Consider the following 24,071-nt stretch of genomic DNA (forward strand, 5'->3'; position numbering starts at 1 on the left):
ACCAGAGTTCCCGGAAGGAACCCACGCAGTCACAGGGAGATCATGCAAACTCATTTAATCAATAATTAACTAGATCAAATAAAACATAAATAAATAAATACATCATTAAAATGTTTTTAATGTTCCAATCTAATGAGTCAATTCCAGTATAAGCGTATATAAAAACACCCCTCAAACCACGTGGGTCCTTCAGCTAATATTGAGCGAATACAAACACAGCTTCTGCAGCAGAGGTGCCTGCACGGAATTTCAACCGACTGACATAAGAAGTGTTGTTTTACTTCCCTTTGTGAGCGTCGTCGTATTGGCTCTGCCTGCCCGGCCTCAGGGGGGAACCTTTCATAACTATTTACAAACAAGGTGCCTCACCTGGGGAAGCATATAGGCTCTTATGGATGCACAAAACCAATGTTCATGCTTTCTCATGACCATGTTGCTTGGCACTTGTTTAAGAGGGTGTTGCTAATGACTACACATCATAGCACTTTGTTATTAATAAGCAGGGATGTTACTACAAGCCTGGTTGCCAAGGGGATGTTTTGTTGTTCAAGCAAAACACGGCGGTGCTCTGCTAGCCTCATTATCCACCATCCATGCATCTGTTAATGACATTTGTGGCATCCCTTATGGGTTGTGGCCAAAATGCTAATATACAGTGGTACCTCTTAAAGAGTGCTTTCAGATAAGGGCTGTCCCTCGGCTAGTTGCCATGCTTTAAGTTGCAAGCAAACATTTTAGTTGCAAGCGTCCCCACCATTAGTTGGCATAGTAAATCCAGTCTTACTCGCTACAGCATTAGCTTATAGCTAAAGATCGACATAAGTTTGTTTTCCAACCATTGGAGGGAAGAATGTGAGTGTGAAGGACAGTGCGGAGAATAAGTTGTTAATGGGGTTTGCGATTTGTGGGGCGGCGTAGGTCAGATGGTAGAACGGCCGTCCAGAAACTTGAGGGTTCCGGGTACGAATCCAGCTTCTGCCATCACTGCCTTTGTGTCCTTGGGTAAGACACTTCACCCACTCTGTTTGTAAAGCGCTTTGAGTGTCTAGAAAAGCGCTATATAAATTTAAGCCATTATTGAAGTCATTGAATTCAAGAAAGAATTCATCAAAAACATGACTGGGCACGCAGCTAACTTGGTTAAGCAGTTGGAGCGTATCACTGCTAGCCTGCACTATACTGAAGCAGAATGAGTCGATGACACCATTCATATCATTTGTTGTGGCTTGTGCAGCCCTTTGAGACACTTGTGATTAAGGGCCATATAAATAAACTTTGATTGATTGATTGATTTATTGATTCACATGTTAAAATTGTGATGACTTTTGGGGGGGTGAAAGCGCAAATTTAATTGATTTGAATGGGAGAGATGTGTTTTGAGCCACGAGCTTTGTCACACAACCAATTAAGCTAACATGTTGAGGTATAACATGTAAGAGAGATATTCTCTTGCTCCAACTTTACACACATGTGCTTGTCAGTCCGCTAAAGGCATGTACCCAATTTGGTGGTGATTTAGCTCAACATCAAAAAGTTAAAATGTTTTTGTAGACATGTGTGAGAAATATCAAGTCAATTTCACTTACGGGGTTTAATAGCAGCACCATCACCAATAATGGGTACTAAATGTAGTACTTTTATAAATACGACCAAATTCCATACGAATTCATGTGAAATCAAACGGTGCCATAATTTGATACCTTTGTTGCACAAAACGTCACTTCCGATTGAAGGCTCGACACTGAAATATTCCATGCCAACAAAGTAAGCACTCAAATGTAAGGCTCCACTTTTCAAATTGCGCCCACTTAATGCTAATTTAGATATATGCCATATACATGCTACTGATTAGCACTAGTCTTTTCACATGGTGATTTCAACACCTCCAAATTTGGTAATCAAAACTACAACTGAGATACCTGTTACAATCAATAAATATTTACAGTACAAACACTTTGTAAGGCTCAAAAAAGACAAGACCAGCACATTCAACTTAATGGCAAAGACTACTTCCTGACTACTTCCGACACACGCAGGACAAACTGAAATGAATGCATACTTGCAAATAAGACTCAGAAGTTTAAAAAAACAAGATATAACAGGACAGCAAAAGTATCATTATCAGCTTACTGTTATATAAAACAATATATCATGAAACACGTTAACATTTATTAATGTACAAGTACCGAAAATTGGTACTGTTGAGTACCAGTATCAATTCCCAGGTAGCCGGAATTGGAATTTCTCAAAGGTAAAAAGGTACCCATCTCTAGCCATCATGTGTTAATATTATTCATGTCTATGTAACAAGCAGCACGGTGGAAGAGGGGTTAGTGCGTCTGCCTCACAATACGAAGGTCCTGAGTAGTCGTGAGTTCAATCCCGGCCTCGGGATCTTTCTGTGTGGATTTTGCATGTTCTCCCCGTGATTGCGTGGGTTCCCTCCGGGTACTACGGCTTCCTCCCACCTCCAAAAACATGCACCTGGGGATAGGTTGATTGGCAACACTAAATTGGCCCTAGTGTGTGAACGTGAGTGTGAATGTTGTCTGTCTATCTGTGTTGGCCCTGCGATGAGGTGGCGACTTGTCCAGGGTGTACACCGCCTTCCGCCCGATTGTGGCTGAGATAGGCTCCAGCACCCCCCGCGACCCCGAAGGGAATAAGCGGTAGAAAATGGATGGATGGATATGTAACAAGCAGTTGCTACATATACAATGATCACATGTTGCAGAGTTAAGTTATATCTTGAGGTCACAGAAATACCTTGACATAAATGATCAAAATCTTCTTCTTAGACAAGATCCATTAATAGCGGGCCATAAATCAACATTGTTATTCACCCGTTCTGTTTCTTGTGTGAGTGTTTGGACCACAAGCTTGTAAATAAAGTTTTCTGGTACAGTTGCCCAATATTGTCGACTGTCCAATGAGAGTGTCCTGTGTCCATATTGCCATACTAGGTGTATTTGTCAGAAAAACAATAGCACAGGCAACAGAGTAAAGGAGCACATTTGGCCAAATGTTCACCCTTTTGTGTGCAGTGGTTTAGTAATATATAGGAGGTAGCTTCCAAAAACAAATACATAAGTAGGCGATAAATGTCCGCGGTTTCTTTTAGCCTCGAGGGTAAGAAAGATTCCTGGGTTGCATCCTTAAAAGGCGTAACTTACCGTTCATGGCTGCAGGTGGAGGTGCAGAGAAGGGTGCGGGGGGTCCTACACACGACTGGCTAGCTCTCAGACATCTGCAGGGAGAGGAAGTGACATGACTGAGTGTGTGCCATGTCTGTGCAAGGTGTGAGCATGCGAGTCCGACATGAGTGGAAGACATAAAAAAACAAAAGTGACGTTCTGGAGGGACGCCGCAAACATCTTTGATCACAAGGCAGCAGTCTTCAGTGGGCGCCGTCTATCTTGATTTCCCCAGTGACATTTAGTACTTCAGCACTGTCAACATCCATCTTGGCCTCGTCTTCACTTGGCTCAATTGCAACAGAAGAGATTGTTCTTTCCCGAAAAGATTCACGCTTGGCTCCTACTGCTGACACTTTCTCCAATAGTGTCCAAGGATGGACGACAGACACTTCATTAGCTCCAATACATAACAGTAAAAAAACAAATCTTCATTTACTAAACTGTTGTATTTCCCGAAATTAATTTCTTGAAGTCGTGCCTAATTAAATCAAAATACACTACATTGCCAAAAGTATTTGGCCACCGATCCAAATGATCAGAATCAGGTGTCCTAATCACTTGGCCCTGCCACAGGTGTATAAAATCAAGCACTGAGGCATGGAGACTGTTTCTACAAACATTTGTGAAAGAATGGGCCGCTCTCATGCGCTCAGTGATTTCCAGCGTGGAACTGTTAGGATGCCACCTGTGCAACAAATCCAGTCGTGAAATCTCCTAACTCCTAAATACTCCAAAGTCAACTGTCGGCTTTATTATAAGAAAATGGAGAAGTTTGGGAACAACAGCAACTCAGCCACAGCGTGGTAGGCCACGTAAACTGACAGAGTGACAGAGAGTCAGCGGATGCTGAAGCGCATAGTGCAAAGAGGTTGCCGACTTTCTGCACAGTCAGTTGCTACAGAGCTCCAAACTTCATGTGACCTTCCAATTAGCCCACGTACAGTACGCAGAGAGCTTCATGGAATGGGTTTCCATGGCCGAGCAGCTGCAACTTAGCCATACGTCACCAAGTTCAATGCAAAGCGACGGATGCAGTGGTGTAAAGCACGTCGCCACTGGACTCTAGAGCAGTGGAGACGCGTTCTCTGGAGTGATGAATCACACTTTTACATCTGGCAATCTGATGGACGAGTCTGGGTTTGGAGGTTGCCAAGAGAACGGTACATTTCGGACTGCATTGTGTGAAATTTGGTGGAGGAGGAATTATGGTGCGGTGTTGTTTTTCAGGCGTTGGGCTTGGCCCCTTAGTTCCAGTGAAAGGAAATTTAAATGCTCCAGGATACCAAAACATTTTGGATAATTCCATGCTCCCAACCTTGTGGGAACAGTTTGGAGCGGGCCCCTTCCTCTTCCAAAATAACTGTGCACCAGTGCACAAAGCAAGGTCCATAAAGACATGGATGACAGAGTCTGGTGTGGATGAACTTGACTGGCCTGCACAGAGTCCTGACCTGAACACTTTTGGGATGAATTAGAACGGAGACTGAGAGCCAGGCCTTCTTGACCAACATCAGTGTATAACCTCACCAATGCGCTTTTGGAAGAATGGTCGAAAATTCCTATAAACACGCTCCGCAACCTTGTGGACAGCCTTCCCAGAAGAGTTGAAGCTGTAATAGCTGCAAAAGCCTAAGTGGTTAGAGTGTCCGTCCTGAGATTGGTAGGTTGTGAGTTCAAACCCCGGCCAAGTCATACCAAAGACTATAAAAATGGGACCCATTAACTCCCTGCTTGGCACTCAGCATCAAGGGTTGGAATTGGGGGTTAAATCACCAAAAATGATACCCGGGCGTGGCACTGCTGCTGCCCACTGCTCCCCTCACCTCCCAGGGGGTGAACAAGGGAATGGGTCAAATGCAGAGGACAAATTTCACCACACCTAGTGTGTGTGCGACAATCGTTGGTACTTTAACTTAACTTAAAAGGTGGACCAACATCATATTGAACCCTATGGGTTAGGAATGGGATGGCACTTCAAGTTCATATGTGAGTCAAGGCAGGTGGCCAAATACTTTTGGCAATATAGTGTATGTGTTCTTTCAGTTGAATACAGACAAGCGGTGTGGCAGTGAATGACTGATACAATAGATGTCATTACAACAACACACAGCAAAAGCTTGGCGTTTGCAATGGCGGGCGTGGCATCTGTAAAGCCGACCATAATGGTTTAATTATAAATACACGCTAAAAATAAAGCAACAAACATCTCCCCTTAATGGACTGATGGAGGCAGTAATATCATATTGGATTATAAAATACACTAAGTATGACAGTGGAATGTATATCATCAGGTGTAGTGTTTTGATTGTGGAATTGTGTTTCAAATTTTGTTTTCTAATCAAGAATAATATTTTTTTTTTAAATACCCCTTTTACTATTATTGTATTTATTTTTAAATGTTACAAACTTTAAATAGATTCAAATTAAGGTTGCAGCTAGGGCTGGGCGATATATTGATATACTCGATATATCGCGGGTTTGTCTCTGTGCGATATAAAAAATGACTATATCGTGATATTCGAGTATATGTTCTCACACAGTTGCTTTTAGCTGCGGGCATTACACTGCATGCGTTTCCCACTCTTTATTGTCTCTCCTTCTCACAGAGACATAAACAAGCGCACCTTCTTACATATGTCACACGTGCAACGTCACACGCCCTCCCCGAGCAGAGAGGTAACTACATGGGTAACATTAGCTGTGATGCTAACGGTGCGTTGCGAGTGGTAATACGAGAGAGAGAAGGTGCGAATCTCGTAACAAATGGAGGAAGAATTAATTCCCAAGAAAAACAGCACGGGGTCCATCGTCTGCCGGTGGTTTGGCTTCAAGCGGGAAGATGTTGAACAATTATGCGGCAAAAGCGTTGCTACAAAAGTAGCAGCACTGCTAATTTGTAGCATCATTTGAAAAGTCACCCGCTAGAGAATGAAGAGTGCTTGAAACTGCATGTCAACATCTCCGTTCGGTGCCACACCAACAAAATGCCGAAGCAACTATTACCACATCAACACCGTATAAAAAAAAAAAAGTCAACAGAAGGAGATAACGTCCGCATGAACCTACCACAGAACAAAGGACATACACTATTTGAGTTCCTATTATGCAGCTCATTTTTAATTGACAGTTTTTGAAATATCTTGTGTGACATCATGCACAAACGTGCACTTTATTTGTTTTAAACTATTGTAGTGGTGTTCTGTACAAAAAGTTTTTGTTGAAAAATTTTGTGTTGTTTTGATATGTCATCTTAGTGAAATCATGCTCAAAAGTGCACTAATAGCTTGTTTTAAAATGTCTCTGACAATCTTGCACTTTCTGTTTTGGAAATGACATGAATGTTTGTGCCACTGCTTAATAACTGTTTAATAAATACAGTTCTGATAAATTGACTTAGTTGGGATTTCCCTCTCTGCATGAAAGTTTAAAATGAGCACATATTAATGAAGTATGAACAAGAATGTTTTAATGTAGACACATAGAATCATCATACTGCTGTGATTATATGCATCAAGTGTTCATTCAAGGGTAAGGCAAAATATCGCGATATATATCGTGTATCGTGACATGGCCCAAAAATATCGAGATATTAATAAAAGGCCATATCGCCCAGCCCTAGTTGCAGCTATTGATTATTTTAGTAATTTATTGATTAGTTTGTTTGATTAATCGAGTAATTGGATAAAACACACTTTATAGTATGAGGGGAACTTGCGCAATTTTTCGGGAATTTTGCCTATCATTCGCAATGCTTATGTGAGACAAGAACACATTATTTCTCTTTTTTATGCATTTTAATTTGTAATATACGGCTTGTAGTAGACCGCTAACAATTCCAGTGATGGGGATTCAATCTATTCTAAATTACGATCCAGAACCTTATATTGTCCATTTAGATGAGTAATTCAGCATAATCAACACAGAAAAAAAAGTGCCACATAGGAGCGTCTGCGTCGATCCAAGCCTCTGAGGCTAAATTGAATGTCATAGTTGTCCAACTTCTCGATGTTTGGCCACAACGTTCTACTATACAAGTGAGAGGTATGATTATAATCTAGAAATAACTTTTACCAACTCAGAGGCGATGCAGAAACTCGACGGCTCAGCATGGCACCTCTAAAAGTAGTTCCTCTGTGTTAGCGCTTATAATAACAATGTCGCTAAAACTTGATCAATATGCAGCCTAAGTGGTTAGAGTGTCCGCCCTGAGATCGGTAGGTTGTGAGTTCAAACCCCGGCCGAGTCATACCAAAGACTATAAAAATGGGACCCATTAACTCCCTGCTTGGCACTCAGCATCAAGGGTTGGAATTGGGGGTTAAATCACCAAAAATGATACCCGGGCGTGGCACTGCTGCTGCCCACTGCTCCCCTCACCTCCCAGGGGGTGAACAAGGGGATGGGTCAAATGCAGAGAACAAATACTCCAGATGGAGTATTGTTGCTCATTTTTGGATGTTTTTACAGGACTTTATGGGTGGAATAGATTATTGCCATTGGCTACATTGTTAGCTGTCTTTTACGAGTCGTATTTTACAAATTAGAATTCATTAAGGAAAAAGGAAAACATATGTGTTTGTGTGCTACATTGGGATTGTGAATGTGCAGTTCCCCCTTAATGCGTAATTTAGGGGAAATTGGTAAACTAATAAATTTTTATATTTACTCATTACATAACCTTTTTTTTTTTGGATAAAATCTTTTTTTCTAAATGAATTAATCATTGCAGCCCTAATCTCAATACATTTAAAACACATTTCAACTGTGTTAAATGGTAAAATTCATGAAGTGTCAGGACCTTCAGTTCCACTCCTATACTTTAGGTGGTGATAGTAAGCATTACAAAGTGTTTCCGTCCCTTAACACTTCTATCTGCTGTTTCTTATTATATAAATGATAACAACATAATAAATACATTAGTCTTCATAATATGACATACAATTGTTTCAATTGGATTTTAACAACTATTTTGAAATATATAATAATCATCAATTCTTTTTTAAAAGGCCTTGGGGATGTCCAAAGAGTGGCCCTTGGGCAAAAAATGTAAAAAATGGACCAAAACACAAAATGTAAAGACAACTAATAACACCATTATTAGTTGTAATAATACATAATGTTGGATATAGAGAAGATACAAACCCTTTATTTATTTAATCAAAAATATAAAAATTCAACGAATTGGTGCATTTGCAAACAGATAAAATATTGTTCAAAGCAAACTATAACCTGCTACCCAAGAATATACAACAATTCTTCTCAACAAAAGAGGAACAAAATAACCTTAGAGAACTAGAGTGTTGCAAGTCACTGCCCCACTGTAAGACTAAAAAAAAGGCCTATTTGTGCACTTTTATCCAGATATGCGCAAAAATCCATTGACTTCCTTTGTATTTGCATCGTTGTGCTAACTCTTCCTGGCTTACTCGCTGTATATGTTCTATTCTCTTGTGCAAACACTAAAGAAATAAAGCATCCGCCCCTGTCCACAAACACCCTTAAGTGTGTGTATGTTGTCAAATTCAAGATCTGCTCATTATTGGCTCAATAAGTTTAAACAAAGTGTCATAACAACAAATATGCATCAGTGAGAAACAATTTCAATAATGTTTGCTTCTATTGAATGGTCCATTGAAGCCAATTTAGTATATTTGAGAGAATCAAAGGAGCTTTGACTCTTTGCATGCTGATTGACACCTGCACGCGGCTCACCAGTCGGATGTGCATATCAATGCATCACCCTGTGTGTGTGTCTGTGTGTGCGTGTGTGTGTGTGTGTGCGTGTGTGTGTGTGTGCACAGAAGGGTGATCCTGTTCTCGCCCAGGAAGCTTTGCTAAGCCACAGGAAGAAAGAAGCCTGTGTGTGTGTGTGTGTGTGTGTGTGTGTGTGTGTGTGTGTGTGTGTGTGTGTGTGTGTGTGTGTGTGTGTGTGTGTATGCATTCACACTCATATTCACCTTCCTCTGTTGTGATGCTGCAGGTGAAAATCAATTTTAAAGCTCCTTTTGTATCATTTGTGGGACATCCACCACAGAAGAACACACACCCAGGAGCAGACAAATAGAACTGTGTTAAAGATTCACAAATTGTACAAAAAATGTATCCTGTCAAACAGTTTGAAACAGATTAATCAGACTTCTACATTTTAATTATTTAATTAATTATTTTATTGTTAGAATGTCTCACATGACCATTTCTTATGTTTCACTTGAATGCACGTAATTTATTTGTTGAATTTATCTGAAGTACCATTTGTTCGTTGATACATTCGTTGAATGTATTGACCTCATCACTGACCATATAACAACCTGCTCCGCCTTTTAGGTAACCATCCGGGGTTGAGGTAGAGGAGCATGTACGATTTTGGCTCAGCTGAAATGGCAGCTGGTTGCATTTTTTCATTGTGTTTTACCTTTTTTTTGTGGACTTGCTGTATCTGCACTGCAACCACATTTCCCCGTTGTGGGATGAATAAAGCCTACACACTAAAAAATACTGGGTTATTTTGATAACCCAATTTACGAGTTGCTAGTGTTGGGTTACATTTTGGAGTTATTTTTATGAATAGCAATCAATTTTTTGGGTTATGAGGATATTATTTTAACTCACTTTCTGGGTTTTCAAAATTATGAACCGTTTTTGGGTTGTTTTTCAACGAGTAAAAGGTAAAAGGCTTTTTTTTATTAAAAAGTTACTTTTTTCTTGAAGGGAATTTTATTATGGATTAATCTCATTAACATTATTTACAATCACCCAAGATTGAGTTATCATAACTTAACTTTTTGGTTAAATAATTCAACGCAAAAGTTGGGTTGAAAAAATTAACCCAAAATGTTGAGTTAAAATAACTCAAATAAGGGGTTTGTCCTTTTCTGAACCAGCAGTCGAGTTAAAATTGGGTTATTTTTTAATCCAACATTTTTTAGTGTGTATCCTATCAAAATGTATTGCGTGATTAATCTGCTTTTATAAATGTTTTAATGCAGGGATGTCAAACGTAAGGCCCGAGGGCCGGATCAGGCCTGTGAACAGGTTTTATCCGGCCCGCGGGATGAGTTTGCCAAGTATAAAAATGAGCCGAAATTTTTGAATGAAAGAAACTGCTGTTCTAATTGTGGTCACTAGCTGTCCTAATAGCAAAATGATTTGTATCTTTGCAAATTATGCTACATATGTGGTTAGAGTGTCCGCCCTGAGATCGGTAGGTCGTGAGTTCAAACCCCGGCCGAGTCATACCAAAGACCATAAAAATGGGACCCATTACCTCCCTGCTTGACACTCAACATCAAGGTTTGGAATTGGGGGTTAAATCACCAAAAAATTATTCCTGGGCGCGGCCACCGCTGCCGCTCACTGCTCCCCTCACCTCCCAGGGGATGAACAAGGGTGATGGGTCAAATGCAGAGAATAATTTCGCCACACCCAGTGTGTGTGTGACAATTATGGGTACTTTAACTTTAACTTAATTTGTAAAAAAAATAAATAAATAAACCACATGATGTAAACAAACTACATAAATACCACCAAACTCCATGAATAACAGCCTGTAATTTGATGTTTATATTATTTGTTTATCTTGATGGATTGAAAATTAACACCAATGCGTTGACTGATAAACATTATCACATAATTTATTCAGAAAGTATAATTAAGGACAAATAAAGGTAGAATATTATTAACCACAACATGTAAGTATAAAAACCCCAATATTATGATTTGTGCATTTTCAGAATGTGCTCGTTCTATTTGTAAACAAAGAAAACAATCTGAAGTTGTCTTCATTTTGAAGTTATCGTGCTGTGATTTTACCAGTCCGGCCAACTTGGGAGTAGATTTTTCTCCATGTGGCCCCCGATCTAAAATGAGTTTGAAACTCCTGTGTTAATGCATTAATCTTGACAGCCATAAACCACTTGTTTGTGGTTTAAAGGGACAAAATACATTCTGGCTGAAAGCTCCCTTGGTATCACATGGAAACAGGCCACAACATTAGGTACACTAATTAAGGTAGGCCAGTACAAGATAATTAGACTGGTTGGGATTGACTGTCACAGAGAAGTTAACAATTATATTCCAACTTAAAAGCCATGTTGGCTTGTTTTTGTTGTTGTTGTAAGAAACAATCCAAAACCTGCAACAAATGTCCACAGTAATAAAATAATTTGCAAAAAATAATGAATGGCATGAAACATTCCTGAGAACCCTTAACTAACACCATTCTATTCTGACAATGTCCATCAACATTGAGCATTACTATCTTTGCAAAGGGAGAATATTTGTGTTGACACCATGGATGTGTTTCTCTGCACAAGCAGACGGGAGACAGGCCCAATATATGTTGACATAAAGCTTGGGAGTCAAGCTGGTGTTTGCAAATGTTCTTAAACAAACTAAATGGGAGGAAAAATCCGCTGAAAGAGAAGATCTAGCTATATTTTCTCAGCAGCTGTCAGCGTCCAAACGGCAATGAAGTGACCCGCTAGACGTGTAAACATGTCAGATGTGTTGCGGCACATACGTTAAACAGGCTTTACTATCTCGCCGTTGGTGACAATAAAAAAAAAACTAAAAGCGTATTAAACAACGTTTAAAAGCATTTTGTCGCATTTTCGGTTACTTACCTGTTGCACGGGAAACAGCAGCGCTCGCCCGACCTCCGCGGTGGTAGTTTAGCAAGGTGGGAAGGCGGGACCGAGCTTGCGGCAACGCTGGCTTGAGTAGTAATGTTCTCACTGGAAGTGGGCGTCATCTTTGGCGTTCAGTACAAAGTCCTTCTCAACGCAATTTCCGGTTGAGGTTTTCAAAATAACTCTAACCCGTGTCCACATTACAAAATTAAACAAATCAATAATGATAATAATAATAATAATAACATTACTGTAGTATTATTATGAATTATGATTGGCATCTATTTTAACGTGTTACTAATGTATTCAACTTAAAACACATTTAGTCATTTCAATATCTAATTAATGTAATAATGTATTATTGATTTCAATCCATCCATCCATCCATCCATCCATTTCCTACCGCTTGTCCCTTTCAGGATCGCAGTGGGTGCTGGAGCCTATCTCTGCTGCATTTGGGCGGTAGGCAGGCCACACCCTGGTTATTTTAATGTGTTACTAATGTATTTAACTTAAAAACACATTTAGTAATTTCAATATCTAATTAATTTAATAATTTATTATTGATTTCAATCCATCCATCCATCCATCCAATTTTCCACTACTTGTCCCTTTCGGGGTGGCGGGGGGTGCTGGAGCCTATCTCAGCTACATTTGGGCGGAAGGCGGGGTACACCCTGGACAAGTCGCCACCTCATCGCAGGGCCAACACAGATAGACAAACAACATTCACACTCACATTCACACACTAGGGCCAATTTAGTGTTGCCAACCATCCATCCATTTTCTACCGCTTATCCCCCTCGGGGTCGCGGGGGGTGCTCGAGCCCATCTCAGCTGCAATAGGGCGGAAGGCGGGGTACACCCTGGACAAGTCACACACTAGGGCCAATTTAGTGTTGCCAATTCAATATTAATTTACTTTTTTTTTTTTATTGAATAGGCTCCAGCCCGCCTGCAACACTGACTGTGGGACAAGCAGTAGAAAATGGATGGATTGCTATTACTTTTACCATCATATTTGTACATGTCGTATTTGCTGATGTTGCTCTATTGTTGTTGCTGTTGTTGTTGTTGTTGTGTTTGCTGTTGTTGTTTTTGTCTCTCTGTCCCCCTCTTGTCCCCACAATTTCCCCCTCTGTCTTCCTTTTTTTTCTCTTTCTATCCCCTCCTGCTCCGGCCCGGCTGCACCAAATGATAATATAAATACATTTAATAAAGTCAAATACAAATAAGGCAACAAGAGAAGTATCCTACACTTCTCTTTTGTAAAGTAAATCTGAACAGCCGATATGTGCATCTACATCAACTATATGATCTGCCTGAGAAGCTGGACAGGACAAAAAAAAAAAAAAAGGGAAAAGAAAATGGATGGATAATTATTCTCATGATTTTTTTCTTTTATGAAGGGGTGTGTCAACATTTCATGAATTTATTTTTTCTGTCAAACTCAGATCTTAACACCTGAGAAAAGTATGAGTATATCCTGTTGAGTTGTCATGTTTTGAAAGACTTCCAAAGTTCCAGGGTTTAGACCAGGGGTGTCAAACGTACGGCCCGTGGGCCGGATCAGGCACACAAACAGGTTTAATCCGGTCCGCAGCCAGCTGGAAGAGTCCTTTTTTTTAATTAAATAAACTGTTGTTCTAAATGTTCCCACTAGATGTTGCAATTGCCATTCTGTTAGGCAAGGAAACAGTTTATACCCCGGCCAAGCACGTATGCCAAGCAAAAGGTACACAGTAAAGCGTGGCTGAGGCTCCTCCCCCTCGACCCAAATGAAACGTAAAACCTGCCGTTTAACCTCTTCTGCCTCAAACACATCGTTCTTTGGCTCCGTCATTGCTCCAAAATGTCTCAAAAAAGAGAAAGTGGACGCAATGTGTAACTCAACTCCCTTGAATAGTTTCTACCTCTGTTTGTATGGTTTGTTGAGTCAGCACAGGATGTATAAGTAGAAATGACAAATAAGGTATTTGATACCGAGAAGAGTTTGTATTTATTTATTATTTATTTTGTAATATGTTCAATCCTAAATTTAATGGCTTTGCAGGTACAATGAAACTACGTCTAAGTTTCTCGTGTTTGTCATTGTGTTTTTTTTAAATTGCACCAATTTTTTCTTTAGAATTTTGAACTAACTTGAAGTGTTTTGTCAAGCGGGTTATTTGCAATCTGTACATTTTCAGAATGTGCTTGTTGTATTTTTAGCCAAAGTAAGACAAAGAAAACTATCTTAAGTTCTCTTTATTTTTAAGTTTTTATGCCATGATTTTAACAGTTCGGCCAACTTTGAAATAGATATTCTTCCTTGCGGCCCCTGAGCTAAAATGGGTTTGACACCACTGGTTGAGACCAGTGGATTTGATTCCTGTTAGTCCCTCCCGCTGACTTTGACGGATAAAATAAATTCATGAAGCGCTGACACACAGGTTCATGAAATGTTTAAATAAAATCATTAAATATGGAAATAATGAATTAAATGTACTTTTACAATAAATTAGTTACACACTTATTACCACATTGATGCATTTCATTCCAATTATAACTAATGACACATTTGAGTAATTATTTAAAGATTTGATTTAATTTAACCCTCTATGGCTGCGTTTTGATTAAGTCACTTCCAAAAATGAACTTACGGTATAGCGTATGGCTAATTTTCCACCAAACATGAAAACCAAAACAAATCACAAAAAGATACTTGAGATTATAGAAGGCACAGGAAGTTGTCAACGAATGCTGCTCTAATGCACTACCTGAAGGCCATTCTTTACCATGGCAACCGCTTCATAATTTCCTTTCTGTTTTAACGAGTCGTACAAGTATGTATAGCATATACTTGCTAAATCCAGCCCCTCCAAAGTAATTTTGCTGGGTAGCAGCCATGTTTTCCAGCTAATCTAATGACCGACGAGGTTCATCCCTTAAAAGGTGTGTACCGTATTTTTTGCAAAATTTTTCAAAACTCTCTAAAGTTACAGCGAGTTTTCGTTGAGCATGATGAGCTGTGAGAGAAATTCCAGGTCAATCTGATTTATGTAAACAACTTTAGGTGTTAAACAGAGCCAGCATGCAGAGTATTTTTCAAATAATTGTACAGCTGACATAGTATGGGTGTGTGCACAGTGCACACTTTGTCAGGAAAAGTAACTTTTTAAAGGTGCAATATTTGCTGAAAAATCCAGACAAAAATGCATTGTTTAGAACATTGTTTAGACAAACAACTTTTCATTATTGTTGCATTAAATCAAACCCAATGTGAAACAAGCATGGAATAGAAAAGCATGGAAAGAACATGAAAGCTCCTGAGGACAAAAATTAAGTGGGAGCAAGAGTAAAAAAACATAGCTTTATCTGCAACAAAAACTTTAATTAATGATTCAAATTTTTTTTATCAACTGAGCCTAATTCTGAGTCAGCAAATGCTCAACCTGCAAAAATAGCTATGGTTCTTAATGTTCAAAAAATGGTTCTGCTTTTATGTGGACAAGTTCACGGCGTGGTTCTGGTTTTACTGACTGACTGACTTCTAATTGCTCAGATAAGAAGTAATCCAGGTCATTATTGGACAGTGGCTCAGTTTAAATGTTGACAATCCTCAACAAGAGTTTGGGTTTTACGCAGCTCTCATTTTTTGTACAGACTTCTGAAGGCACAACCAAAAAACTGATCAGTTTGGGATAGTGGTTCTGTTTTAATGTGGACCACATGGGCGCACGTTACTAATGTTATCCTTCTTGTCCTCGTAGGCGTTTGTAGCGCAGCAACCCCTCCAGATTTGTGTGGTTTAGGCAAGCGGGAGAACGACAAAGCACGGTTTAACACGTATCTCAAAGTTAGCATTAGTAGGCACTGGTAGCGTAGCATACCCTCTAGATCTGTGTGGTTTAGGCAAGTGGCTCATCTGGACAACACATGCCTTCATGCTTATCTCCCTATTAAAGTTTGGACATGTTGCCGGCTCAACCCTAGTTTGAATCAATTTATAGTACTGGTGATAATTTAAGTCCATGTCAGGTTCTTGTTTGTTGGATGGGACAATCATCATGAGAAGATTTTCACAATCCGGACTATTTATATTCATATTTGTCTTTCTCACAGAATTGTCTGTTGTTTATTTTGTGCACTGAAGGGAAGTCCTGCGCTCACATACCCGTGGTATTTGCAGCATTCTGTCTCCTTTAACTTTCTCTTCTGTATGTACAACAACAACTTCACTGAACCAAATGAGCTCTCCAACAACTGTTGATTTCCAGAATTGGTCTCCTGGATTTATAGCTTGTTTATGGCCACCGATGTTGAAATTGTGTTGAAGGATGTCATCAAGATCTGCAATTTCGTTTTCACAAACAGCTTTTGGGCTAAACAAAGCAATTCTTTAACTGCTGTAGATGTCAGCAAATGTGGGTTACGTTTGTTCTTTGGCTGTTTTTTGTTGACATACAGGCTTATTTATACCTGTTGTCTTGCAATGGGGATAGTTGACATATTCCTTAAATGTTGGAAGGTTGGTGCAAGGGGTATTTGCAGTCCTTTGAGTTGTGCAATTTACACCAGCTAAGAAATTGTCAGCATGTGGTTGATGCTGGTGATTGTAATCAGGTTGTGACTTCTCCTGAAACAGACAACCACTTAGTGTTGGTAGCATTTAGGGCAGCAAGTTTCATTTGCATGGCTGACCTTATCGCAATACACTGGCACAGGAAGTTTAAACATTTGGTCAGGTTGATGATATGCCTGTTTCAACGTTTCATGACAGACATGATTCGCCCTACAAAAGAGCGACGATGCTGGTCACTGTTAAACTCAAGACAAAAATTATATTCCAGGATATCTGCGATAAAAAGTATTTCCATTGATGGAAGGGTCCAAACCAAAATGCTAAGTTCTACCATTAAACCATTAGTCAGAAATTTCAGATCAAGATTTGGTTTTGTACCAGATCCAACATTGAAAATCTAGACCTGCTTTCTTGTATCTGGAGTAGGAATAGAAAGGGCAATATGCCTGATGAGGCATCGAGAGAACTTGCTGGACTTTATGTTCACGCAGTTTCCACATGTTTTTGTCATATTCACTGAGCTGATCAGTGTCAGAGGGATGACCAATATGATTTTCTTTGGTCATATCATGAGATGACAAAGGAGGAGATGGTTCAACTGTTGCTTTCTTCCCACAATTTTGGTGCTCTACCACTGACGTTTTTTATTAATTTACCTATTTTACTTGGGTGTAAATTGTGTACAAAATCTGGACCCTTTACAGAAAGTATGTATAAAAGGATATATTTGGCAAGATCAGAATTTCCACCTAGCCAATCCAGATCAAAGTTGCGTTCGAGGATATCAAAAAATATCTCCTCAAATGTTCCACACAACATTTCAGCAACATCTGTCACTTCAGTCACTTCAGGTCAACTTTGTTATGACCATTTTTTTTGACGATGTGGACAGTTAAATACATATTGTTTGAGACCCACATCTTCACAGAATGTATATTGGTCTACACTTGCCGTGGGAATAAGCTCATTGCTAGCAGCATGGAAATCTGTGAAACAGAGATACATGTGAGCTCAGGTATGGGACTTGTGCCAAGGTATATATATTTGATAACATGGGGACAGGAAGTTCACAAGTGTTTTTTTAATGTTCAACATCATTCACATACAGTTTGAGCAGTGTTATTGGAGCCATAAGTTCCTGTAGAAAAGCAATCTTGAAAGATTTCGCTTATAGGATCAAGTTAAAGTTGTGCTCAAGAATCTGCATGATGAAATTCTCTTGTGAGGAATTCATCGCTAAAGCAAATGTGGCCACCTCACAGAGCATCCATCCATCCATCTTCAACCGTTTATCCAGAATCGGGTCGCGGGGACAACAGCTCCAGCAGAGACCCCCAGACCTCCCTCTCCAGAGCAACATTAGCAACTTCCTCCTGGGGAATCCCGAAGCGTTCCCAGGCCAGAGAGGAGATGTAATCCCCCCATCTGGTCCTTGGCCTGCCGCGGGGTCTCCTCCCAGTGGGACGTGCAACGAGGGCCTCCCTAGGGAGACGCTCGTGAGGCATCCGCACGAGATGCCCGAACCACCTAAGCTGGCTCCTTTCCAAGCGAAGGAGCAGCGGCTCTACTCCGAGTCTCTCTCGGGTGACTGAACTTCTCACCCTATCTATAAGGGAGATGCCAGCCACCCTTCTGAGGGAACTCATTTCGGCCGCTTGTATCCGCGATCTTATTCTTTCGGTCATGACCCACACTTCATGACCATAGGTGAGAGTAGGAATGTAGATAGCTCGGTAGACCGAAAGCTTTGCCTTCTGGCTCAGATCTCGTTTCGTCACAACAGTGCGGCAGAGAGACTGCAATACTGCCCCAGCTGCTCCGATTCTCCGGCTGATTTCCTTCTCCATCTTTCCCTCACTCGTGAACAAGACCCCGAGATACTTAAACTCCTCCACCTGGGACAGAGTCTCGTCCTCTACCTGGACTGTACTTCACGGAGCACGTGGAGTGCAGTGACGTGCGGTGAGGTTCATGACTGGTGAGGAACTGACTTCATCACAGTCAGATTTACAAACATATGAACCCTAAAGAGTATCTTATTCACCATTTGATTGGCAACAGTTAACGGGTTATGTTTAAAAGCTCATACCAACATTCTTCCCTGCTTGGCACTCTGCATCAAGGGTTGGAATTGGGGGTTGAATTACCAACAATTATTCCCGAGCGCGGCGCCGCTGCTGCCCACTGCTCCCCTCACATCCCAGGGGGTGATCAAGGGATGGGTCAAATGCAGAGGACAAATTTCACCACACTTAGTGTGTGTGTGACAATCATTGGTACTTTAACTTAACTTTAACTTTACACATACAAACTGTAGCACACAAAAAAGCACATTTAAAAAAAAAACGTTATTATGGTCTTACCTTTACTTATAAGTGCGGGAACAGTGGTGTTCGTGTTGGAGGAGTTGTGAATGAATGAAATATGAAATCCGTGCTGCAGTCTGCAGGTGTACCTAATGTTGTGTCCCTGCAGTCGTTCACGGCTCCTTCGGCGCGAGCAATGTTGTTTTTGCACTTTTTGGCTTCTTGTTAAGTGACTTTTTTTGGGTGGATTCGGTCTTGCACGTGGAGAGTTTGGGTGTGGGCTTTGGTTGGTGTGGCTCGGGGGGTGCAGTCTGCGGCGAAGGTGCCTTAACCGGCACCAGGAAGCGGGGTTACGCGAGCCTCACACAGTGCGTCTTCGCAGCAGTTTTATGATTGCTCAGCACAAGAAATACGTTACACACATACAGTTGTTGACAAAATACACTGTACATTATATACCTCAGCTAACTAAACTATGGAAATATATAATATAATTCATATAGCAATACGGTCTCACTGCACAGCAGGCCAGCAGTTAGCCGAGTCCGCAATCCATGGTGAGGCACAATTGAGTGACGTGCCTCAACTGGCTGCTGATCACCGCACCGTCTCTTCTCAGTATTTGAACGGCAAATGTGAAAATTCAGCGATTTTGAATAAAAATAATCTAAAACTGGTGAAGTTAAATGGAAAATAACTTTATAGTATAATCACTGGATACATATAACAATTTAATTAATTTTTTTTCTTTTTACATTTTTTTTCTTTCCATGATGGCAGGTGAGGCCCCGCCACACCTGCCTCTAGTGACCGCACGTCACTGGTGGAGTGTAATGCGAGAGAGGTGAAGGTTATTCTTTGGGCCGAATCCAACAAAAAAAACAATGCCAGCTTTCTCGGACCAAAAGAAATTAGAATACTCTGGCATGGTGAGAATTTGCTTTACACGGTTACCACGATTACACACTTTTTAATGTACTGTAATGATGTACACCAGGGGCATCAAACGTACAGCCCACGGGCTGGATTAGGCCCGCGAACAGGTTTTACCCGGCCCGCGGGATGAGTTTGCTAAGTATAAAAATGAGCCAAAATTTTTGAATGAAAGAAACTGCTGTTCTGAATGTGTCCTAATCTTTCCTGTGATAAAATGGCAACCAATGTAATCCAAAATGTCAACCAACGAATGAGATTTCTCTATAGAATCTCCTCTCTGGTCAACAAAAGCACCATGAGGATTCTAGCGGCAACTCTTGTTCAACCCTTTTTCGATTACGCATGCACCTCCTGGTACCCTAGCACCTCCAAAACCCTCAAATCTAAAGTCCAAACATCCCAGAACAAGCTAGTCAGATTACTTCTAGACCTCCATCCCCGATCACACCTCACTCCTACCCACTTCTCTAAAGTGGGCTGGCTCAGGGTGGAGGACAGAGTAAAACTACTTGCACTGAGCCTAGTCTATAACATCCGCTACACCTCCCTGATACCGAAGTACATGTCAAACTACTTCCTTAACGTAAATGACCGCCATAACCACAACACCAGGGGGCGCTCCACTAACCACGTTAAACCCAGATTCCGATCTAACAAAGGTCTTAACTCATTCTCATTTTATGCCACATCAATGTGGAATGCGCTCCCAACAGGTGTAAAAGAAAGGGCATCTCTATCCTCCTTCAAAACCGCAATAAAAGTACACCTCCAGGCAACTTCAACCCTAAACTAACACCCTCCCCGGATTGTAAATAATCAAATGTAGATACTTTTTCTTATGCTTTCTGATCTCTCTCTCTCTCTCTCTCTGTCCACTACTTGCTGTACATATCCTACCAAGTCAAACCTACACTGTTTCAATATCCATTTCTCTGTTCTCAATTGTTGATGACTTAAGTGATAATAACAACCAAACCTAACACCCCCCGACCCTCCACATCCCACACCCCGGATTGTAAATAATGTAAATAATTCAATGTACGTATATACTCTGATGATTATCTTGTGTGATGACTGTATTATGATGATAGTATATATCTGATAGTATATATCTGTATCATGATTCATGAATCAATTTAAGTGGACCCCGACTTAAACAGGTTGAAAAACTTATTCGGGTGTTACCATTTAGTGGTCAATTGTACGGAATATTTACTGCACTGTGCAACCTACTAATAAAAGTTTCAATCAATCAATCAATCAATCCACTAGATGTCACAATAGCAATTATTTGTATCTTTGTAGATGATGCTACATTTGTAAAAACAAAAAATAAAACACATGAGGAAAATGAGCAAACTACATGAATAACATCCTGTAATTTGATTTGGATATTATTTTTTTATCTTGATGGATTGAAAATTAACACCAATGAGTTGACTGATTATTATTATCACCTAATTTATTCAGAAATTATAATTAACAACAAATAAAGATAGAATACCATTAACCGCAACATGTAAGTGTAAAAAAACTAAACAACATTATGATTTGTACAATTTCAGAATGTGCCTGTTTTATTTCTAAACAAAGGAAACAATCGGAAGTTGTCTTTATTTTTAAGTTATCGTGCTGTAATTTTACCTGTCCTGTAATTTGATTTTGATATAATTTTTTCATCTTGATAGTTTGAAAATTAACACCAATGAATTGACTGATCACATAATTTATTCGGAAAATATAAATAAGGACAAATAAATTATTAACCGAAAGTTATAATAAAATCTAACAACATTATGATTTGTACATTTGTGCTTGTTCTATCTTTAAACACAGAAAACAATCTGAAGTTGTCTTTATTTTTAAGTTATCGTGCTGTGATTTTACCAGTCCGGCCCACTTGGGAGTAGATCTCCATGTGGCCCCCGATCTAAAATGTGCTTGACACCCCTGATGTACACCAAACAGGCTAGGTCCGTCTCTGATCACAATTTACTGTTTTCACTTTAAAAAAGACAGGAAGTACATAACTTATCCAGTTACATATTGGAGCTTAGAAGGATGAGAAGGCTACCTTACATTTTAGATATTAAAACCAATCCAATGTAGGCCCATATATGTTAAACTATCTGAACAAAATATTCACATCTTAGCTATGTTATAGTTGACAAAGCAAATAAGTATACTAATATAATAATAACATTTAAATATATATTTCAATCCTGGGATTGCTGTATGTCTTTGTAAAAATGGGTTACTCTGCAATACTGTAAAATATTACCTCCAAGCATTATTTTCCCGTTTTATGTATTTATTGTGTTTTTGGTTTCATCTTCCCGTGTTTGGAGCGTTTGCCCATGTCGCCACCGTTGTTTGGTGCTGCAGCTTTTTAAGTAGCTACGTCAAAATGATTGGTCTGTTTACATATACAACTCCATGCTGTTTTCCCAGTGAGTGTTGTATAATAAAAAAAAAAAAGTCAACAGCATTTGTTTAGAAATGTTTGCTGTTTATTCACCACTAGATGTCACTCAAATGAAATGTTCGACTCTGGCTTTAAAAGTTAAATGTTTTAATGCATATTACATTTATCAAAACAGGTTTTATTTGCACATTAACTACAATTAACCTGCGATTATTGTACTTATTGGAGTCATTGGGAACGGTGGTCACAACGTGCCAAAACATGGCGCAAAAGCCGAGGGTTCGCCACTTTGTCACACAGGAAAACACTACTCAAGTAAAACGAGTAAGTTACACATACATATTTGTACCTAACCACTGAGAGACTATGCTTTTTTCCCGTAGTTCGATATAGTTTATTTGCTTCGAGTGGAAAGTCCTGCTTTGAAATCAACGAGTGAACTGGGTGAAGACGTCATGCAAGCGACATCAGGAACCGGAAGCACGGACAGGAAAGTGAATTTCCAAATTAAAAGTGCAAGATTCAACCCTTTCAAGTCCATTTGAGAAATTCGGTGCTTTTTTTTAAATATTATTTTGCCAGATAAAGTCATGCATACAAAATAAAGGCAAAAAACATTTATGGTTCTCATTCAAACCCTTTTGAAACTTTTGCTACCAAAGCCCTCCTGTCAGGGGCGCTGCTAGGGATTTTGGGCCCCATGAAAATAATCTTTACAGGGCCCCCAACACAGTGTCATTATTTTTTCTGTATTATAATTTCATCATCATTAGGGGCCTCTCTGGGCCCCCCTCCATCATGGCCCCCCCTCCATCATGGGCCCCTAGAATCCGTCTCCTTTACCCCCCCTTTTCGGCGCCCCTGCCTCCTGTGTCGATGATGCTTGGGATCGCTTCAAAACAGCGTTCCTAGCGATACTAAATGACATAGCTCCCGTGAGAACAGTCAGGATCAAAGCCCGCTCTGAACCATGGATGAATCCGGACCTATTAGCTGCCATAAAAGACAGAGACAGAAAATACTCCGAATACCAAAAGTGTAAAACAGAAGTATATAAACAACTCAATAATAACCTCAAATCACTCCTTTCAACACTCAAAAAGCAATGCAATAAATTAAGAAATAAGACAACCAACCTGACTAAATCCTTTTAAAAAAATTACATTAACGACAAAATAGAGGAAAACACAAATAAGCCACGTGAGCTCTGGAAAATCCTCAACAACCAGCTCTCTGGTTGCAGCCAGAAACTAAAAACCAGACTCACCAACATCAACATCAAGGAGGATGACTCCCTCATTACAGACAAAATGGAGGTAGTAAGCAGACTTAACACCTTTTTCACCAGCATAGCCACAACTCTAGTCAACAAGCTGTCCCACCACTCTGGTCGCTTTGGTGTAGAACACATTAAAGCCTTCTACAGAAAGCTAGGAGTATCCAACAACGATTTCAAATTAGAAATGGTTTCAGCTGACGAGGTGCTTAAAAAATTGAGCGTGCTCCACCCAAACAAGGCTACCGGCTTTGTCCATATTCCCTCCAGATTCTTCAGGGACTCTGCCACAACCATTGCCCCGATCATCACGCACATAATAAACCTCAATTACTCAAGGCCAAGTACCAAAAGATTTTAAGATAGCAAGAGTAACTCCCCTCTTTAAAAATGGAAGCAAATTAGAACCTGGCAACTACCGACCTGTTTCTATTCTCAGTTCCATTTCGAAAGTAATGGAAAAAATAGTTTATGAACAGGTCGATAGTTACCTTGCCACTAATAAACTCATGTACAAATTCCAATCCGGCTTCAGAACTAACCACTCCACTGACACATGCCTTCTCTATCTGACCGACCACATCAAACATGAGGTGGACGCGGGCAAATACTGCGACATGGTCATGCTGGAGCTTCAGAAGGCCTTTGACACCGTTAAAAACGCTATACTGTTGGATAAGCTCAGAGCAATCGGATTTGATAAAACCTCATCGAGCTGGATGCAATCTTACTTGGAGGGG

The 24,071-nt window shown here is 40.1% G+C and overlaps 1 protein-coding gene across 2 annotated transcripts in view; it reads right to left on the reverse strand.

Annotated features, from left to right (window-relative positions):
• The window catches only part of itsn2a (intersectin 2a), a 77,597-nt gene extending 65,645 nt beyond the window's left edge, over window positions 1-11,952 (reverse strand). For both annotated transcript variants that reach the window (XM_061929734.2, XM_061929733.2), the window contains exons 1-2: window positions 11,819-11,952; window positions 3,174-3,247 (exon numbers count right to left, since the gene is read on the reverse strand). In XM_061929734.2, coding sequence (XP_061785718.2) covers window positions 3,174-3,247; window positions 11,819-11,946 — 202 coding nt within the window. In that variant the 5' untranslated portion in view covers window positions 11,947-11,952. The remainder of the gene's footprint in view (window positions 1-3,173; window positions 3,248-11,818) is intronic.
• Window positions 11,953-24,071: the final 12,119 nt, after the last annotated feature.

This window comes from Nerophis lumbriciformis, linkage group LG34 (genome assembly GCF_033978685.3).
Source record: "Nerophis lumbriciformis linkage group LG34, RoL_Nlum_v2.1, whole genome shotgun sequence".
NCBI classification, from domain to species: domain Eukaryota; kingdom Metazoa; phylum Chordata; class Actinopteri; order Syngnathiformes; family Syngnathidae; genus Nerophis; species Nerophis lumbriciformis.